At 35.1% G+C, this 18,156-nt stretch overlaps 1 protein-coding gene across 1 annotated transcript; it reads right to left on the minus strand.

The window, feature by feature from the left end:
- Positions 1–7,456: 7,456 nt before the first annotated feature.
- Positions 7,457–17,327, minus strand: LOC121392366 (hemicentin-1-like; the record flags this gene model as incomplete). Its single annotated transcript, XM_041523604.1, has 7 exons — positions 16,916–17,327; positions 15,336–15,941; positions 13,744–14,124; positions 12,187–12,792; positions 10,591–11,196; positions 9,029–9,409; positions 7,457–8,062 (listed from the first exon to the last, which is right to left on the minus strand). Coding segments are annotated over exons 1-7 (3,598 nt in total), but the record flags the coding sequence as incomplete, so codon positions are not given.
- Positions 17,328–18,156: the final 829 nt, after the last annotated feature.

Here is an 18,156-nt window from a genome sequence, read left to right on the forward strand (position 1 = left end):
TGTACAGTTATATCACTTGATTGTCTACGTCTACTATTGACAGCATTTATATTATAACATACACAAAGAACCCATGAGCTTCTTCTAGTGACACTTTCCTCATACAATTAAAATAGAAGTACCATCGGAGGACCTTCTTGATGCAATATCATATGGTGAAATCAAAGGAGCTATATGCCAACAATATACAAAAAAAGATAGACAAAGATTTTTACTTTCAGTTTTAGTGAAGACAGTAACTGATATAGTGTTGCCTTCTCCGAGTTCATTGACTGCTCCAATTGATATGTAGTAAGGGACACCAGGACCTGTGGAAATGATACATTTACAAGTTGGTATTGCATTGGGCTACCGTAATCCTCCAATTATTTGAATGTAAGTATGTACTTGAGGATTGGCAGTTACTGTTAATGAGGTGATAAGTCCACCAGTTAGATCAATGTTATAACTACTAATATATCCATTAGGTGTAATTGGTGGAGACCAAGTAACATTAATAGCAGTATCATTAATTACTGGTATAGTATTGACAACAAAGACATTACTAATAATAACTGGTATAACAATAAGAACGGGTTTAGAGGATACTAGATAAATGTAAGGAAAGAGAGAAAGTATATGATACATACTTACTATCAGGATCAGTTCTTCTTCAGTAGTAGCAATAGGTCCATATCCAACTACTGTAGTAGCTGAAACAGTAGCTGTGTAATTCTGATAGGGTGAGAATCCTCCAACAGTTAGGACACAGTGTTTTGGTTAGGATTCACATCTATCAATTGAGTTGTGGCTCTAAAGTGTTAGCACCTATATTGACTTCAATGATCAATCTATATTGATGATAATGCCATTAGGAATAGTTGGACATCTCCAGTTAAACGTCACATCAGTCTTGGTTGGAATGGAAATAAAGTCTTGTGGAGAATTATCAGGTCCTATATGGAGCATAAAAAATGGTATTGTGATATCAACTCACTATCTTGAGCTGTTTTAAAAGTATATTGTGTAGCTGGTCCTTCACTAAACACTAATAGATGACAGTTTACAAGTGTATTCAGTAAATGGTACTAATATTGGAATAGTGAACATTGTCTCTGGAGAACTTAGAGTAGCTGTCAGTCCAGAGACTTGAGACCCATTGGTTTGTATGCAGGTCAAATTGTATCCTGTTATCTTTACTACATCATCTGGTGGGTCCCAATCTAATGTACCACTACGAGCAAGGAAGGTTGTGTTGATAAAATGTCTCGGATGAGCACCAGTGTATGCTAAATTTGATGAAAAATATTGATATTAAAAAATGAAAACATAGCTGGAGATCAAAGTAGTACTATGAAACAGATAGATATTACTTACTTTGAACAGTTATTGTGTCAGTAGTACTGTTTATTCCACTCATAATTAAAGGATTTGTTGAACTGATATTCATCTGACAGGTATATGTTCCAGTGTCATTGAAGTTACTATTACGACCTCCATTATTAATTGGTAGAAAACACTAGTGTACTCTCAAAACTCATTGTTTCCATTACTGTTAACATTAGTGATCATACGTCGTGTTTCAACAGGTATAGGTTTGCCTTGAGGATCAAACCAGACTACAGTAGCTGACACTGTTGTGTCCACTACACTGGGTAATGTACCAGTACAAGTCAAGTTGAAGTTAGTACTCTCATAGATAGGACCAGTAGAAGGACTATGTATAATAACCCATACTGGGTGGAGGGACTAGGGAAAGATATAATTCCACTAATTCTTTTCCTTTACGTATCTTACTTTGAACTTTAAGATCTCTGAATGTATGATCATTGACTCCTAAATCATTGAATATTACTGAACAGTAATATCTTCTACCGTCAGATGTCTTCACTGAATTAAGTCTTAGATTACTCAAGATAAAATTACCATCCTAGTTACATTTTCTATTGTAGCATCACTATAAATTATTTCAACTCTTTGTAGTCTAGCTATATCATAACTCCATATTACTGCAAGTCTAGTAAGATCATGTGCTAGTCTCTCAGGTATACTGATATTACATGTCATAGTGAACTGGTCTCCAGCAGTGGGTATGGTTGGAAATAGAATATCAACTTTCACATGATCAGCAGTGAAATCTATAAATTAATTAATTAATAATAATACTATTACTACGTGTATAATTAAGTATTATACCTGTCACAATTAGTTTAAGACTGTTGTTATTCTCATTATTAGTAATGTAAGAAAATGCAGGAGATGATCGAACACTCACAGTACAAGTGTAGATAGTATCATTGTCTCTAGTGTTACTCAAACTTTCAATACGTAATGTACTAGTGTACATGTGTGATCCTAACATAGTCAGTGAACTAATAGTATAGTCACTGTTATTAGCAAGAGGAGAACCACTATTATGAGACCACTTAATATGAATGCTAATTGCAGTATTAACAGCATCACTGATGTTAACAGTACATATTATATCAAGGTATGTTCCCTTACTAATGTACTAGTATTAACAGTATAAATAGATACAGCAATGACTGGTTGTGGAACTATATCAGAAAAAAATAAAAAAAATTTAGCATATTTTGACTTACTCTGTAGAGATAGGTCTTGTACACTATTGTTAGTTACTGCGATATTTATCTCATTCACTGTGATGGTAGCTTGACATGTATATTGTCCAGCGTCAGAGGTATTGAGCGAAGAGAAGAAAAGTGACAAAGAATACATTGTGTTTGAGATATTAGTAAGTACTGATGGTACGCTAATAGTGTTTAAGTCATCAGATACTAATGATATATTAATACTATCTTTAATCCACAAAATAGTTGGTGTCACTATAAGTCTGTCAATTACTTCAACAGTACAAGTAATGTTATATTCTTCACCAGGTCTGGCTATACCAGTGGTCATTGTGTTCATTATGGGAGATGGGATTGCTATAAGATAAAAATAGGGAGAATGTATATTATATGACTAAGGACCCTTTATGACTGCAAGAGATATTAATGAAATGTATACCTTGTACAGCAATACTTCTGCTAGTATTAGCTGATGTGTTCCTTACATACTCATAGTCACTGATGTTAGACAGTATATTAAAATTACAGGAATAGTCTCCACTATCATCAATATTATCAAGAGGATTGAAGTGAAGTGTAGTTTCGTAGTGATGAGAACTAATTTGTATTAGACCTTTTGTGATAGAAGCATCATTTGAAAGACCACTAGGAACAGATATGCCATTTCTTCTCCCTCATTTCTCACAATAACAGGTATTGTTACACAATCAAATAATGTGATTACGCATCTGAGAACGAAAGATGTACCAGCATAGAGTAATCCTTGATGACTTTGAGAAATGCTTGGAGTCACAGAAGGAACTACAAAATAATAACAAATATTTAATACAATAATGCAATATTATTGCTTAACTCACAGTCAACAATCAGTTCATATTCCTCTTCAGCAAACTGTCCATCATAGGTAGCAGTTGCTGGATCAGTAGTTCCATTAACACCAGTCACATTAAAATCAGCTTTACATATATATACTCCTCTGTCTTCAAATCTCACTGGTTCAAGTATTATTGTCCAATTGGTTTCAGACCCAGTGCCATCAGTAAAAGGAGTGTTTATAGCTTGTAATAAATATGTGTCTGTAGTGTTCATTTTCATAATCTCAATTGTTGGTGTTTAAAACTAATCTCTCTACTACTCTCACTGTACAGGTGATATTGAGGTTTTGACTTACTCTAGTAGAACCCACTGTAGAAATACTTAACTGCATATCAGGTAAAGCTGGTAAGGAAGACTATCATTGTGTAGAAAGGTAAATATAGTACTTACTTTGAACAGTTATTGTGTCAGTAGTACTGTTTATTCCACTCGTAATCAAAGGATTTGTTGAACTGACATTCATCTGACAGGTATATGTTCCAGTGTCATTGAAATTACTATTATGATCTCCATTATCAATTGGTAGAAACACTAGTGTACTCTCAAAACTCATTGTTTCCACTACTCTTAACATTAGTGATCATACGTCGTGTCTCAACAGGTATAGGTTTGCCTTGAGGATCAAACCAGACTACAGTAGCTGACACTGTTGTGTCCACTACACTGGGTAATGTACCAGTACAAGTCAAGTTGAAGTTAGTACTCTCATAGATAGACCAGTAGAAGGACTACGTGTGATAACCATACTGGGTGAAGGAACTATAGATATATAATAGTAATAGAAATTTGAGATTGAGAGAGAGGCAGAGTGAGATAGACAGATAAGTAGAGAGATAGATAGATAGAGAGAGAGAGAGAGAGAGAGAGAAAGAGAGAGAAAAGAGAGAGAGAGAGAGAAGGAGGATATATCTCAATTTCAATATTCTGTATACACATAGTATATTTTTGTGACATTCAATAAAAATGTTTGTTCTAAATATACATTATATAGCAATACTATACATATAAATACTTAGTATAGCACTAAATATAACATGCATCATTACTTTGCTACTATAGTTGACATTATAGCAATGCTTTATGAAATGACATGCTGTTTACAATGGGTGACTATCAGAAGTAGATGCCAACTTTTACAGTTTATCATCACAATAAACATTTACCTACTGTCATTTTCAGTGTCAGTTAACATACAAAAAATATTGTATAGGTATATTAATTATAGCCAATATAGTAACTGGTTAATGAATCATCACCATTTGTAATATATCTCTATTAATGAGATTTCTTCTGATTGGCATTTGATTAATCTAAATTCTAAAGTCATTATGAAATATGATCATATTAGTGCCAAGTATGATAATACATATGTACTTATATACATTTACCTTTGATGAGTACTAGTGCAGTTTTACTCATCACAGACTGATAGAAATAACAGGACTAGTAGCATTACAAGCATATTGACCACTATTATTTGCATGAGCTAAGAACACTGTTAATTCACTCTTATAGTACCAAGTAATCTGTTTGTGGCCACAGAAACATCATTCTCAAAGTCACCTGACCCTCTATCTAAATTGATGACTGTCCCATAGTATGTCCAGGTAATTGTTGGAATAGGTATCCCAATAGCCTCACAAGTTAATACAATGTTATATATATCAATAGTTTCAATACTGACATTGATACTGGTAGGATTAGTAATGATCATTGGTCCAACTATAGGATGTAAGTAAAGTCATTGAGCTAAAACTATAAAAACATGTAATCTGCCTTTGATTATAATGGTTCTATTATTTATAATATAGGAACTCTTAAGAGTTCCTATATTAATGATTAAGTTTAATAGCTGTAAAAATAATATTATGAAGAGCTAACTAGGTGTTGTATGCAGTGAACCAATGTTTATTGATTCTCTCCAACAAACTATAGTAGGTATTAACTTCAATATCTATGGACTGTTTTTAAATAACCTTTACTTGTCATTCTTTGATTTACACTGAAACTACTCTGTATAAAGTAAAATGATTATTATTTATAGTTAGTCAGTTTCAAGCTACTATTATGTTATCAGTATGTTATGACTCACTATTAACTGTAGCATTGGCTGTATCATTACCAGCATCATTATATACAAAGCACTGATATTGTCCTCCGGTATATACAGTACTTGTAAATTCATAAAATGATTCAATTGATACTACTTTTCCAGTTCTTAAATATGTCCAGCGGAAATGATTAAGGGGTCCACCACGAGAGTTGCAAGTCAAATTGAATATAGATCCATTAAAGAGTTCTCAATTTGTGGAGATATAAAAACACTTCCAGCAGGAGAAACTAGAAAAATACCAAAAAGACAGTTCATAATCAATTATAGTGCTATAATTATCAAGGAAAATTTCAAGACACATACCATTAATGACTGCAATATCAGAAATAGCTGTTGTGGGAATTTCTTCAGCATTTGCCACACATCTATAAACACCATAGTCTTCATAATTCACTGAAGAAAATGACAAAGTAGATTCACTAGCATTCATTACATATTCAAATTGGTCATTCTTATTCAATTTTTGCCAATTATACTGTGGATGAGGATAAGAGTCAGCTAAACAGGTGAGAGATACAGAGATATTAGCTACAGCAAAGACAGTTTTTGGTTGTTCTGTAATCATAGGTTGTACATATAGGGTAGATGTGTTAGCATCTACACCAGCCTCATTGATGACAACACAACTATAGCGTCCACCATTTTGTGTAGATTAATAGAAGACAGTGAGAAAGAAACTCCAGTAGTGAGAGTAATATTAGTCAAAGCATGTAATACATTATTTATTGACAGTGGAGATCTCATGACTACTGTAAGTAGATTTGAATCAGGCTGATATAATTGATAAAAATCCATGTATCGTACCCAAATAAAAATGTTATTTGGACCTCCTCTAGCAGAACAAGTGAATGTGATACTACTGCCATTGTCTGTTATAACAAAGTCTGGACTAATTGTAACACTGCCACTTGCAGACACTAAAAAAGAGAAAATGACATTCCTTTTTAAAGATTAGATTATACTTACCAGTTATAACTGCTGTATTAGAAGTAACTGTTTCATGAATGATTGGAGTAGTGGCAATGCAGCGATAATCACCAAATGCTCCATGTTGGATATTGATTATAGTCAAATTAATATTAATCTCTCCTGAAATAGCCAGGAAGTCTCCATTTCTATTTCCTCTTTCCCATTGATAAGTAGGTGGAGGAAGGAGTCAGCTTCACAATAGAGAGTCACGGTATCTCCAGTTTGAACATATTGGTTTACAGGTTGTCTAGTGATAGTAGGAAGGATATAGAGAGTAACTGTGTCATTATCAAATCCAGCTTCATTAATAGCTATACAAGTATATTCTCCTCCATCATCGCCTACAATAGACTCCAATACTAATGTTGATTCATTAGCAACAACAGCAAGATTGTTAAGAACAGATGTGACATCTAATGGAGGAGCTATTGAAGATAATGGATTTCTACCTTTGATCCATTGATATACAGTATTGGGACCACCTTCAGCAGTACAGTCAAAAGTGACATTTGAAAATCGTGTAAATGTTTGTGTCATGGGTGTAGCAGTAACACTGCCAACAGGTGATACTGAGAGAGAGAGAGAGAGAGAGAGAGAGAGAGAGAGAGGGGGGGGGGGGGGAGAGATATTGTATTAGTCATATAATTTAGGAAAGATAAGGAGTTTCTACAAGATTGTCCATCACATGTAATAACAGATGTTTATGATTACGTCATGTGTGTGACTTATAGCTATATCCACTCGTTTCCTAGTAAGGTATTAATATTATGATAGTAGTATATTTATTAATTTATAGCTTTAATAATGACTACTTAGAGATATTAAAAATGCAATTTAGTTTTGGCTTGAAACTCTACTCTCCACAACAATTATCATTGTCTAATATGACGTTCATTTGTTTGTCTAATAATATGTGTGAAATTATTACCTGTAATGAGAGCTAGTTCTGATGTAGCATTTTCAGTGATACCATTAGCAGTAACAACACAGTGATAGCTGCCGTAATCATCATAGCTAATTGATGAGATAGTATAGGTGGGATCTGTTGCATTTTCAATGGATTCAAATATTCTTGTCATTCTGTTCATCATTTCCCACTGATAGTCTGGAGCGGGGAAGGAGATGGCTCTGCAGGAGAGAGTAACTGTTTCTCCATCATCTGCAAACTGGTCATTTGGTTGCTCTGTTATGACAGGTCGAACATAGAGAGTTGTAGAGTTATTCTCGTATCCAGCTTCATTGAAGACATAACATTCATAAGATCCTCCATCTTCAGTAGCATTTACTGATGTAATTGTAAAGACAGTCCCTACAGCAAGAGTTATATTAGACAATTCCATTGTTAACTTGTTGATTTGTAGTGGAGATTGTGTTAGTAAAGTCGAACTAGCTAATGTAATGTTGATATCTGCTGTACGGAACCAAAGATAAGTGTTATTTGGACCTCCTCTGGCGGAACAAGTGAATGTGATACTACTGTCATTGTCTGTTATAACAAAGTCTGGACTAATTGTAACACTGCCTCTTGGAGACACTAAAAAAATGAGAAAATGACATTCTTTTTAAAGATTACATTACTATACTTACCAGTTATAACTGCTGTATTAGAAGTAGCTGTTTCATGAATGATTGGAGTAGTGGCAATGCAGCGATAATCACCAAATGCTCCATGTTGGATATTGATTATAGTCAAATTAATATTAATCTCTCCTGAAATAGCCAGGAAGTCTCCATTTCTATTCCTCTTTCCCATTGATAAGTAGGTGGAGGGAAGGAGTCAGCTTCACAATAGAGAGTCACGGTATCTCCAGTTTGAACATATTGGTTTACAGGTTGTCTAGTGATAGTAGGAAGGATATAGAGAGTAACTGTGTCATTATCAAATCCAGCTTCATTAATAGCTATACAAGTATATTCTCCTCCATCATCGCCTACAATAGACTCCAATACTAATGTTGATTCATTAGCAACAACAGCAAGATTGTTAAGAACAGATGTGACATCTAATGGAGGAGCTATTGAAGATAACGGATTTCTACCTTTGATCCATTGATATACAGTATTGGGACCACCTTCAGCAGTACAGTCAAAAGTGACATTTGAAAATCGTGTAAATGTTTGTGTCATGGGTGTAGCAGTAACAGTAACACTGCCAACAGAGAGTGAGAGAGTGAGAGAAAGAGAGAGAGAGAGATTGTATTAGTCATATAATTTAGGAAAGATAAGGAGTTTCTACAAGATTGTCCATCACATGTAATAACAGATGTTTATGATTACGTCATGTGTGTGACTTATAGCTATATCCACTCATTTTCCTAGTAAGGTATTAATATTATGATAGTAGTATATTTATTAATTTATAGCTTTAATAATGACTACTTAGAGATATTAAAAATGCAATTTAGTTTAGTTTTGGCTTGAAACTCTGCTCTCCACAACATTATCATTGTCTAATATGACGTTCATTTGTTTGTCTAATAATATGTGTGAAATTATTCACCTGTAATGAGAGCTAGTTCTGATGTAGCATTTTCAGTGATACCATTAGCAGTAACAACACAGTGATAGCTGCCGTAATCATCATAGCTAATTGATGAGATAGTATAGGTGGGATCTGTTGCATTTTCAATGGATTCAAATATTCTTGTCATTCTGTTCATCATTTCCCACTGATAGTCTGGAGCGGGGAAGGAGATGGCTCTGCAGGAGAGAGTAACTGTTTCTCCATCATCTGCAAACTGGTCATTTGGTTGCTCTGTTATGACAGGTCGAACATAGAGAGTTGTAGAGTTATTCTCGTATCCAGCTTCATTGAAGACATAACATTCATAAGATCCTCCATCTTCAGTAGCATTTACTGATGTAATTGTAAAGACAGTCCCTACAGCAAGAGTTATATTAGACAATTCCATTGTTAACTTGTTGATTTGTAGTGGAGATTGTGTTAGTAAAGTCGAACTAGCTAATGTAATGTTGATATCTGCTGTATGGAACCAAAGATAAGTGTTATTTGGACCTCCTCTGGAGGAACAAGTGAATGTGATACTACTGTCATTGTCTGTTATAACAAAGTCTGGACTAATTGTAACACTGCCTCTTGGAGACACTAAAAAAAGAGAAAATGACATTCTTTTTAAATATTACATTACTATACTTACCAGTTATAACTGCTGTATTAGAAGTAGCTGTTTCATGAATGATTGGAGTAGTGGCAATGCAGCGATAATCACCAAATGCTCCATGTTGGATATTGATTATAGTCAAATTAATATTAATCTCTCCTGAAATAGCCAGGAAGTCTCCATTTCTATTTCCTCTTTCCCATTGATAAGTAGGTGGAGGGAAGGAGTCAGCTTCACAATAGAGAGTCACGGTATCTCCAGTTTGAACATATTGGTTTACAGGTTGTCTAGTGATAGTAGGAAGGATATAGAGAGTAACTGTGTCATTATCAAATCCAGCTTCATTAATAGCTATACAAGTATATTCTCCTCCATCATCGCCTACAATAGACTCCAATACTAATGTTGATTCATTAGCAACAACAGCAAGATTGTTAAGAACAGATGTGACATCTAATGGAGGAGCTATTGAAGATAACAGATTTCTACCTTTGATCCATTGATATACAGTATTGGGACCACCTTCAGCAGTACAGTCAAAAGTGACAATTGAAAATCGTGTAAATGTTTGTGTCATGGGTGTAGCAGTAACACTGCCAACAGGTGATACTGAGAGAAGAGAGAGAGAGAGATATTGTATTAGTCATATAATTTAGGAAAGATAAGGAGTTTCTACAAGATTGTCCATCACATGTAATAACAGATGTTTATGATTACGTCATGTGTGTGACTTATAGCTATATCCACTCGTTTCCTAGTAAGGTATTAATATTATGATAGTAGTATATTTATTAATTTATAGCTTTAATAATGACTACTTAGAGATATTAAAAATGCAATTTAGTTTAGTTTTGGCTTGAAACTCTGCTCTCCAAAACAATTATCATTGTCTAATATGACATTCATTTGTTTGTCTAATAATATGTGTGAAATTATTTACCTGTAATGAGAGCTAGTTCTGATGTAGCGTTTTCAGTGATACCATTAGCAGTAACAACACAGTGATAGCTGCCGTAATCATCATAGCTAATTGATGAGATAGTATAGGTGGGATCTGTTGCATTTTCAATGGATTCAAATATTCTTGTCATTCTGTTCATCATTTCCCACTGATAGTCTGGAGCGGGGAAGGAGATGGCTCTGCAGGAGAGAGTAACTGTTTCTCCATCATCTGCAAACTGGTCATTTGGTTGCTCTGTTATGACAGGTCGAACATAGAGAGTTGTAGAGTTATTCTCGTATCCAGCTTCATTGAAGACATAACATTCATAAGATCCTCCATCTTCAGTAGCATTTACTGATGTAATTGTAAAGACAGTCCCTACAGCAAGAGTTATATTAGACAATTCCATTGTTAACTTGTTGATTGGTAGTGGAGATTGTGTTAGTAAAGTCGAACTAGCTAATGTAATGTTGATATCTGCTGTACGGAACCAAAGATAAGTGTTATTTGGACCTCCTCTGGCGGAACAAGTGAATGTGATACTACTGTCATTGTCTGTTATAACAAAGTCTGGACTAATTGTAACACTGCCTCTTGGAGACACTAAAAAAAGAGAAAATGACATTCTTTTTTAAATATTACATTACTATACTTACCAGTTATAACTGCTGTATTAGAAGTAGCTGTTTCATGAATGATTGGAGTAGTGGCAATGCAGCGATAATCACCAAATGCTCCATGTTGGATATTGATTATAGTCAAATTAATATTAATCTCTCCTGAAATAGCCAGGAAGTCTCCATTTCTATTTCCTCTTTCCCATTGATAAGTAGGTGGAGGGAAGGAGTCAGCTTCACAATAGAGAGTCACGGTATCTCCAGTTTGAACATATTGGTTTACAGGTTGTCTAGTGATAGTAGGAAGGATATAGAGAGTAACTGTGTCATTATCAAATCCAGCTTCATTAATAGCTATACAAGTATATTCTCCTCCATCATCGCCTACAATAGACTCCAATACTAATGTTGATTCATTAGCAACAACAGCAAGATTGTTAAGAACAGATGTGACATCTAATGGAGGAGCTATTGAAGATAACGGATTTCTACCTTTGATCCATTGATATACAGTATTGGGACCACCTTCAGCAGTACAGTCAAAAGTGACATTTGAAAATCGTGTAAATGTTTGTGTCATGGGTGTAGCAGTAACACTGCCAACAGGTGACACTGAGAGAGAGAGAGAGTGAGAGAGAGAGAGAGAGAGAGAGAGAGGGGGGGGGGGAGAGAGATATTGTATTAGTCATATAATTTAGGAAAGATAAGGAGTTTCTACAAGATTGTCCATCACATGTAATAACAGATGTTTATGATTACGTCATGTGTGTGACTTATAGCTATATCCACTCGTTTCCTAGTAAGGTATTAATATTATGATAGTAGTATATTTATTAATTTATAGCTTTAATAATGACTACTTAAAGATATTAAAAATGCAATTTAGTTTTGGCTTGAAACTCTGCTCTCCACAACAATATCATTGTCTAATATGACGTTCATTTGTTTGTCTAATAATATGTGTGAAATTATTTACCTGTAATGAGAGCTAGTTCTGATGTAGCATTTTCAGTGATACCATTAGCAGTAACAACACAGTGATAGCTGCCGTAATCATCATAGCTAATTGATGAGATAGTATAGGTGGGATCTGTTGCATTTTCAATGGATTCAAATATTCTTGTCATTCTGTTCATCATTTCCCACTGATAGTCTGGAGCGGGGAAGGAGTTGGCTCTGCAGGAGAGAGTAACTGTTTCTCCATCATCTGCAAACTGGTCATTTGGTTGCTCTGTTATGACAGGTCGAACATAGAGAGTTGTAGAGTTATTCTCGTATCCAGCTTCATTGAAGACATAACATTCATAAGATCCTCCATCTTCAGTAGCATTTACTGATGTAATTGTAAAGACAGTCCCTACAGCAAGAGTTATATTAGACAATTCCATTGTTAACTTGTTGATTGGTAGTGGAGATTGTGTTAGTAAAGTCGAACTAGCTAATGTAATGTTGATATCTGTTGTACGGAACCAAAGATAAGTGTTATTTGGACCTCCTCTGGCGGAACAAGTGAATGTGATACTACTGTCATTGTCTGTTATAACAAAGTCTGGACTAATTGTAACACTGCCTCTTGGAGACACTAAAAAAAGAGAAAATGACATTCCTTTTTAAATATTACATTACTATACTTACCAGTTATAACTGCTGTATTAGAAGTAGCTGTTTCATGAATGATTGGAGTAGTGGCAATGCAGCGATAATCACCAAATGCTCCATGTTGGATATTGATTATAGTCAAATTAATATTAATCTCTCCTGAAATAGCCAGGAAGTCTCCATTTCTATTTCCTCTTTCCCATTGATAAGTAGGTGGAGGGAAGGAGTCAGCTTCACAATAGAGAGTCACGGTATCTCCAGTTTGAACATATTGGTTTACAGGTTGTCTAGTGATAGTAGGAAGGATATAGAGAGTAACTGTGTCATTATCAAATCCAGCTTCATTAATAGCTATACAAGTATATTCTCCTCCATCATCGCCTACAATAGACTCCAATACTAATGTTGATTCATTAGCAACAACAGCAAGATTGTTAAGAACAGATGTGACATCTAATGGAGGAGCTATTGAAGATAACGGATTTCTACCTTTGATCCATTGATATACAGTATTGGGACCACCTTCAGCAGTACAGTCAAAAGTGACATTTGAAAATCGTGTAAATGTTTGTGTCATGGGTGTAGCAGTAACACTGCCAACAGGTGATACTGAGAGAAAGAGAGAGAGAGAGATTGTATTAGTCATATAATTTAGGAAAGATAAGGAGTTTCTACAAGATTGTCCATCACATGTAATAACAGATGTTTATGATTACGTCATGTGTGTGACTTATAGCTATATCCACTCGTTTCCTAGTAAGGTATTAATATTATGATAGTAGTATATTTATTAATTTATAGCTTTAATAATGACTACTTAGAGATATTAAAAATGCAATTTAGTTTTGGCTTGAAACTCTGCTCTCCACAACAATTATCATTGTCTAATATGACGTTCATTTGTTTGTCTAATAATATGTGTGAAATTATTTACCTGTAATGAGAGCTAGTTCTGATGTAGCATTTTCAGTGATACCATTAGCAGTAACAACACAGTGATAGCTGCCGTAATCATCATAGCTAATTGATGAGATAGTATAGGTGGGATCTGTTGCATTTTCAATGGATTCAAATATTCTTGTCATTCTGTTCATCATTTCCCACTGATAGTCTGGAGCGGGGAAGGAGATGGCTCTGCAGGAGAGAGTAACTGTTTCTCCATCATCTGCAAACTGGTCATTTGGTTGCTCTGTTATGACAGGTCGAACATAGAGAGTTGTAGAGTTATTCTCGTATCCAGCTTCATTGAAGACATAACATTCATAAGATCCTCCATCTTCAGTAGCATTTACTGATGTAATTGTAAAGACAGTCCCTACAGCAAGAGTTATATTAGACAATTCCATTGTTAACTTGTTGATTGGTAGTGGAGATTGTGTTAGTAAAGTCGAACTAGCTAATGTAATGTTGATATCTGCTGTATGGAACCAAAGATAAGTGTTATTTGGACCTCCTCTGGAGGAACAAGTGAATGTGATACTACTGTCATTGTCTGTTATAACAAAGTCTGGACTAATTGTAACACTGCCTCTTGGAGACACTAAAAAAAGAGAAAATGACATTCCTTTTTAAATATTACATAACTATACTTACCAGTTATAACTGCTGTATTAGAAGTAGCTGTTTCATGAATGATTGGAGTAGTGGCAATGCAGCGATAATCACCAAATGCTCCATGTTGGATATTGATTATAGTCAAATTAATATTAATCTCTCCTGAAATAGCTAGGAAGTCTCCATTTCTATTTCCTCTTTCCCATTGATAAGTAGGTGGAGGGAAGGAGTCAGCTTCACAATAGAGAGTCACGGTATCTCCAGTTTGAACATATTGGTTTACAGGTTGTCTAGTGATAGTAGGAAGGATATAGAGAGTAACTGTGTCATTATCAAATCCAGCTTCATTAATAGCTATACAAGTATATTCTCCTCCATCATCGCCTACAATAGACTCCAATACTAATGTTGATTCATTAGCAACAACAGCAAGATTGTTAAGAACAGATGTGACATCTAATGGAGGAGCTATTGAAGATAACGGATTTCTACCTTTGATCCATTGATATACAGTATTGGGACCACCTTCAGCAGTACAGTCAAAAGTGACAATTGAAAATCGTGTAAATGTTTGTGTCATGGGTGTAGCAGTAACATTGCCAACAGGTGATACTGAGAGAAGAGAGAGAGAGAGAGAGAGAGAGAGAGAGAGGGGGGGGGGGAGAGAGATATTGTATTAGTCATATAGTTTAGGAAAGATAAGGAGTTTCTACAAGATTGTCCATCACATGTAATAACAGATGTTTATGATTACGTCATGTGTGTGACTTATAGCTATATCCACTCGTTTCCTAGTAAGGTATTAATATTATGATAGTAGTATATTTATTAATTTATAGCTTTAATAATGACTACTTAGAGATATTAAAAATGCAATTTAGTTTTGGCTTGAAACTCTGCTCTCCACAACAATTATCATTGTCTAATATGACGTTCATTTGTTTGTCTAATAATATGTGTGAAATTATTTACCTGTAATGAGAGCTAGTTCTGATGTAGCGTTTTCAGTGATACCATTAGCAGTAACAACACAGTGATAGCTGCCGTAATCATCATAGCTAATTGATGAGATAGTATAGGTGGGATCTGTTGCATTTTCAATGGATTCAAATATTCTTGTCATTCTGTTCATCATTTCCCACTGATAGTCTGGAGCGGGGAAGGAGATGGCTCTGCAGGAGAGAGTAACTGTTTCTCCATCATCTGCAAACTGGTCATTTGGTTGCTCTGTTATGACAGGTCGAACGTAGAGAGTTGTAGAGTTATTCTCGTATCCAGCTTCATTGAAGACATAACATTCATAAGATCCTCCATCTTCAGTAGCATTTACTGATGTAATTGTAAAGACAGTCCCTACAGCAAGAGTTATATTAGACAATTCCATTGTTAACTTGTTGATTGGTAGTGGAGATTGTGTTAGTAAAGTCGAACTAGCTAATGCAATGTTGATATCTGTTGTACGGAACCAAAGATAAGTGTTATTTGGACCTCCTCTGGCGGAACAAGTGAATGTGATACTACTGCCATTGTCTGTTATAACAAAGTCTGGACTAATTGTAACACTGCCTCTTGGAGACACTAAAAAAAGAGAAAATGACATTCCTTTTTAAATATTACATTACTATACTTACCAGTTATAACTGCTGTATTAGAAGTAGCTGTTTCATGAATGATTGGAGTAGTGGCAATGCAGCGATAATCACCAAATGCTCCATGTTGGATATTGATTATAGTCAAATTAATATTAATCTCTCCTGAAATAGCCCGGAAGTCTCCATTTCTATTTCCTCTTTCCCATTGATAAGTAGGTGGAGGGAAGGAGTCAGCTTCACAATAGAGAGTCACAGTATCTCCAGTTTGAACATATTGGTTTACAGGTTGTCTAGTGATAGTAGGAAGGATATAGAGAGTAACTGTGTCATTATCAAATCCAGCTTCATTAATAGCTATACAAGTATATTCTCCTCCATCATCGCCTACAATAGACTCCAATACTAATGTTGATTCATTAGCAACAACAGCAAGATTGTTAAGAACAGATGTGACATCTAATGGAGGAGCTATTGAAGATAACGGATTTCTACCTTTGATCCATTGATATACAGTATTGGGACCACCTTCAGCAGTACAGTCAAAAGTGACATTTGAAAATCGTGTAAATGTTTGTGTCATGGGTGTAGCAGTAACACTGCCAACAGGTGACACTGAGAGAGAGAGAGTGAGAGAGAGAGAGAGAGAGAGAGAGAGAGATTTGTATTAGTCATATAATTTAGGAAAGATAAGGAGTTTCTACAAGATTGTCCATCACATGTAATAACAGATGTTTATGATTACGTCATGTGTGTGACTTATAGCTATATCCACTCGTTTCCTAGTAAGGTATTAATATTATGATAGTAGTATATTTATTAATTTATAGCTTTAATAATGACTACTTAGAGATATTAAAAATGCAATTTAGTTTTGGCTTGAAACTCTGCTTTCCACAACAATTATCATTGTCTAATATGACGTTCATTTGTTTGTCTAATAATATGTGTGAAATTATTTACCTGTAATGAGAGCTAGTTCTGATGTAGCGTTTTCAGTGATACCATTAGCAGTAACAACACAGTGATAGCTGCCGTAATCATCATAGTTAATTGATGAGATAGTATAGGTGGGATCTGTTGCATTTTCAATGGATTCAAATATTCTTGTCATTCTGTTCATCATTTCCCACTGATAGTCTGGAGCGGGGAAGGAGATGGCTCTGCAGGAGAGAGTAACTGTTTCTCCATCATCTGCAAACTGGTCATTTGGTTGCTCTGTTATGACAGGTCGAACGTAGAGAGTTGTAGAGTTATTCTCGTATCCAGCTTCATTGAAGACATAACATTCATAAGATCCTCCATCTTCAGTAGCATTTACTGATGTAATTGTAAAGACAGTCCCTACAGCAAGAGTTATATTAGACAATTCCATTGTTAACTTGTTGATTGGTAGTGGAGATTGTGTTAGTAAAGTCGAACTAGCTAATGTAATGTTGATATCTGCTGTATGGAACCAAAGATAAGTGTTATTTGGACCTCCTCTGGAGGAACAAGTGAATGTGATACTACTGTCATTGTCTGTTATAACAAAGTCTGGACTAATTGTAACACTGCCTCTTGGAGACACTAAAAAAAGAGAAAATGACATTCCTTTTTAAATATTACATAACTATACTTACCAGTTATAACTGCTGTATTAGAAGTAGCTGTTTCATGAATGATTGGAGTAGTGGCAATGCAGCGATAATCACCAAATGCTCCATGTTGGATATTGATTATAGTCAAATTAATATTAATCTCTCCTGAAATAGCTAGGAAGTCTCCATTTCTATTTCCTCTTTCCCATTGATAAGTAGGTGGAGGGAAGGAGTCAGCTTCACAATAGAGAGTCACGGTACCTCCAGTTTGAACATATTGGTTTACAGGTTGTCTAGTGATAGTAGGAAGGATATAGAGAGTAACTGTGTCATTATCAAATCCAGCTTCATTAATAGCTATACAAGTATATTCTCCTCCATCATCGCCTACAATAGACTCCAATACTAATGTTGATTCATTAGCAACAACAGCAAGATTGTTAAGAACAGATGTGACATCTAATGGAGGAGCTATTGAAGACAATGGATTTCTACCTTTGATCCATTGATATACAGTATTGGGACCACCTTCAGCAGTACAGTCAAAAGTGACATTTGAAAATCGTGTAAAAGTTTGTGTCATGGGTGTAGCAGTAACACTGCCAACAGGTGACACTGAGAGAG

The sequence above is a fragment of the Gigantopelta aegis genome, unplaced genomic scaffold (assembly GCF_016097555.1).
Source record: "Gigantopelta aegis isolate Gae_Host unplaced genomic scaffold, Gae_host_genome ctg3661_pilon_pilon:::debris, whole genome shotgun sequence".
Classification (NCBI taxonomy): Eukaryota; Metazoa; Mollusca; class Gastropoda; order Neomphalida; family Peltospiridae; genus Gigantopelta; species Gigantopelta aegis.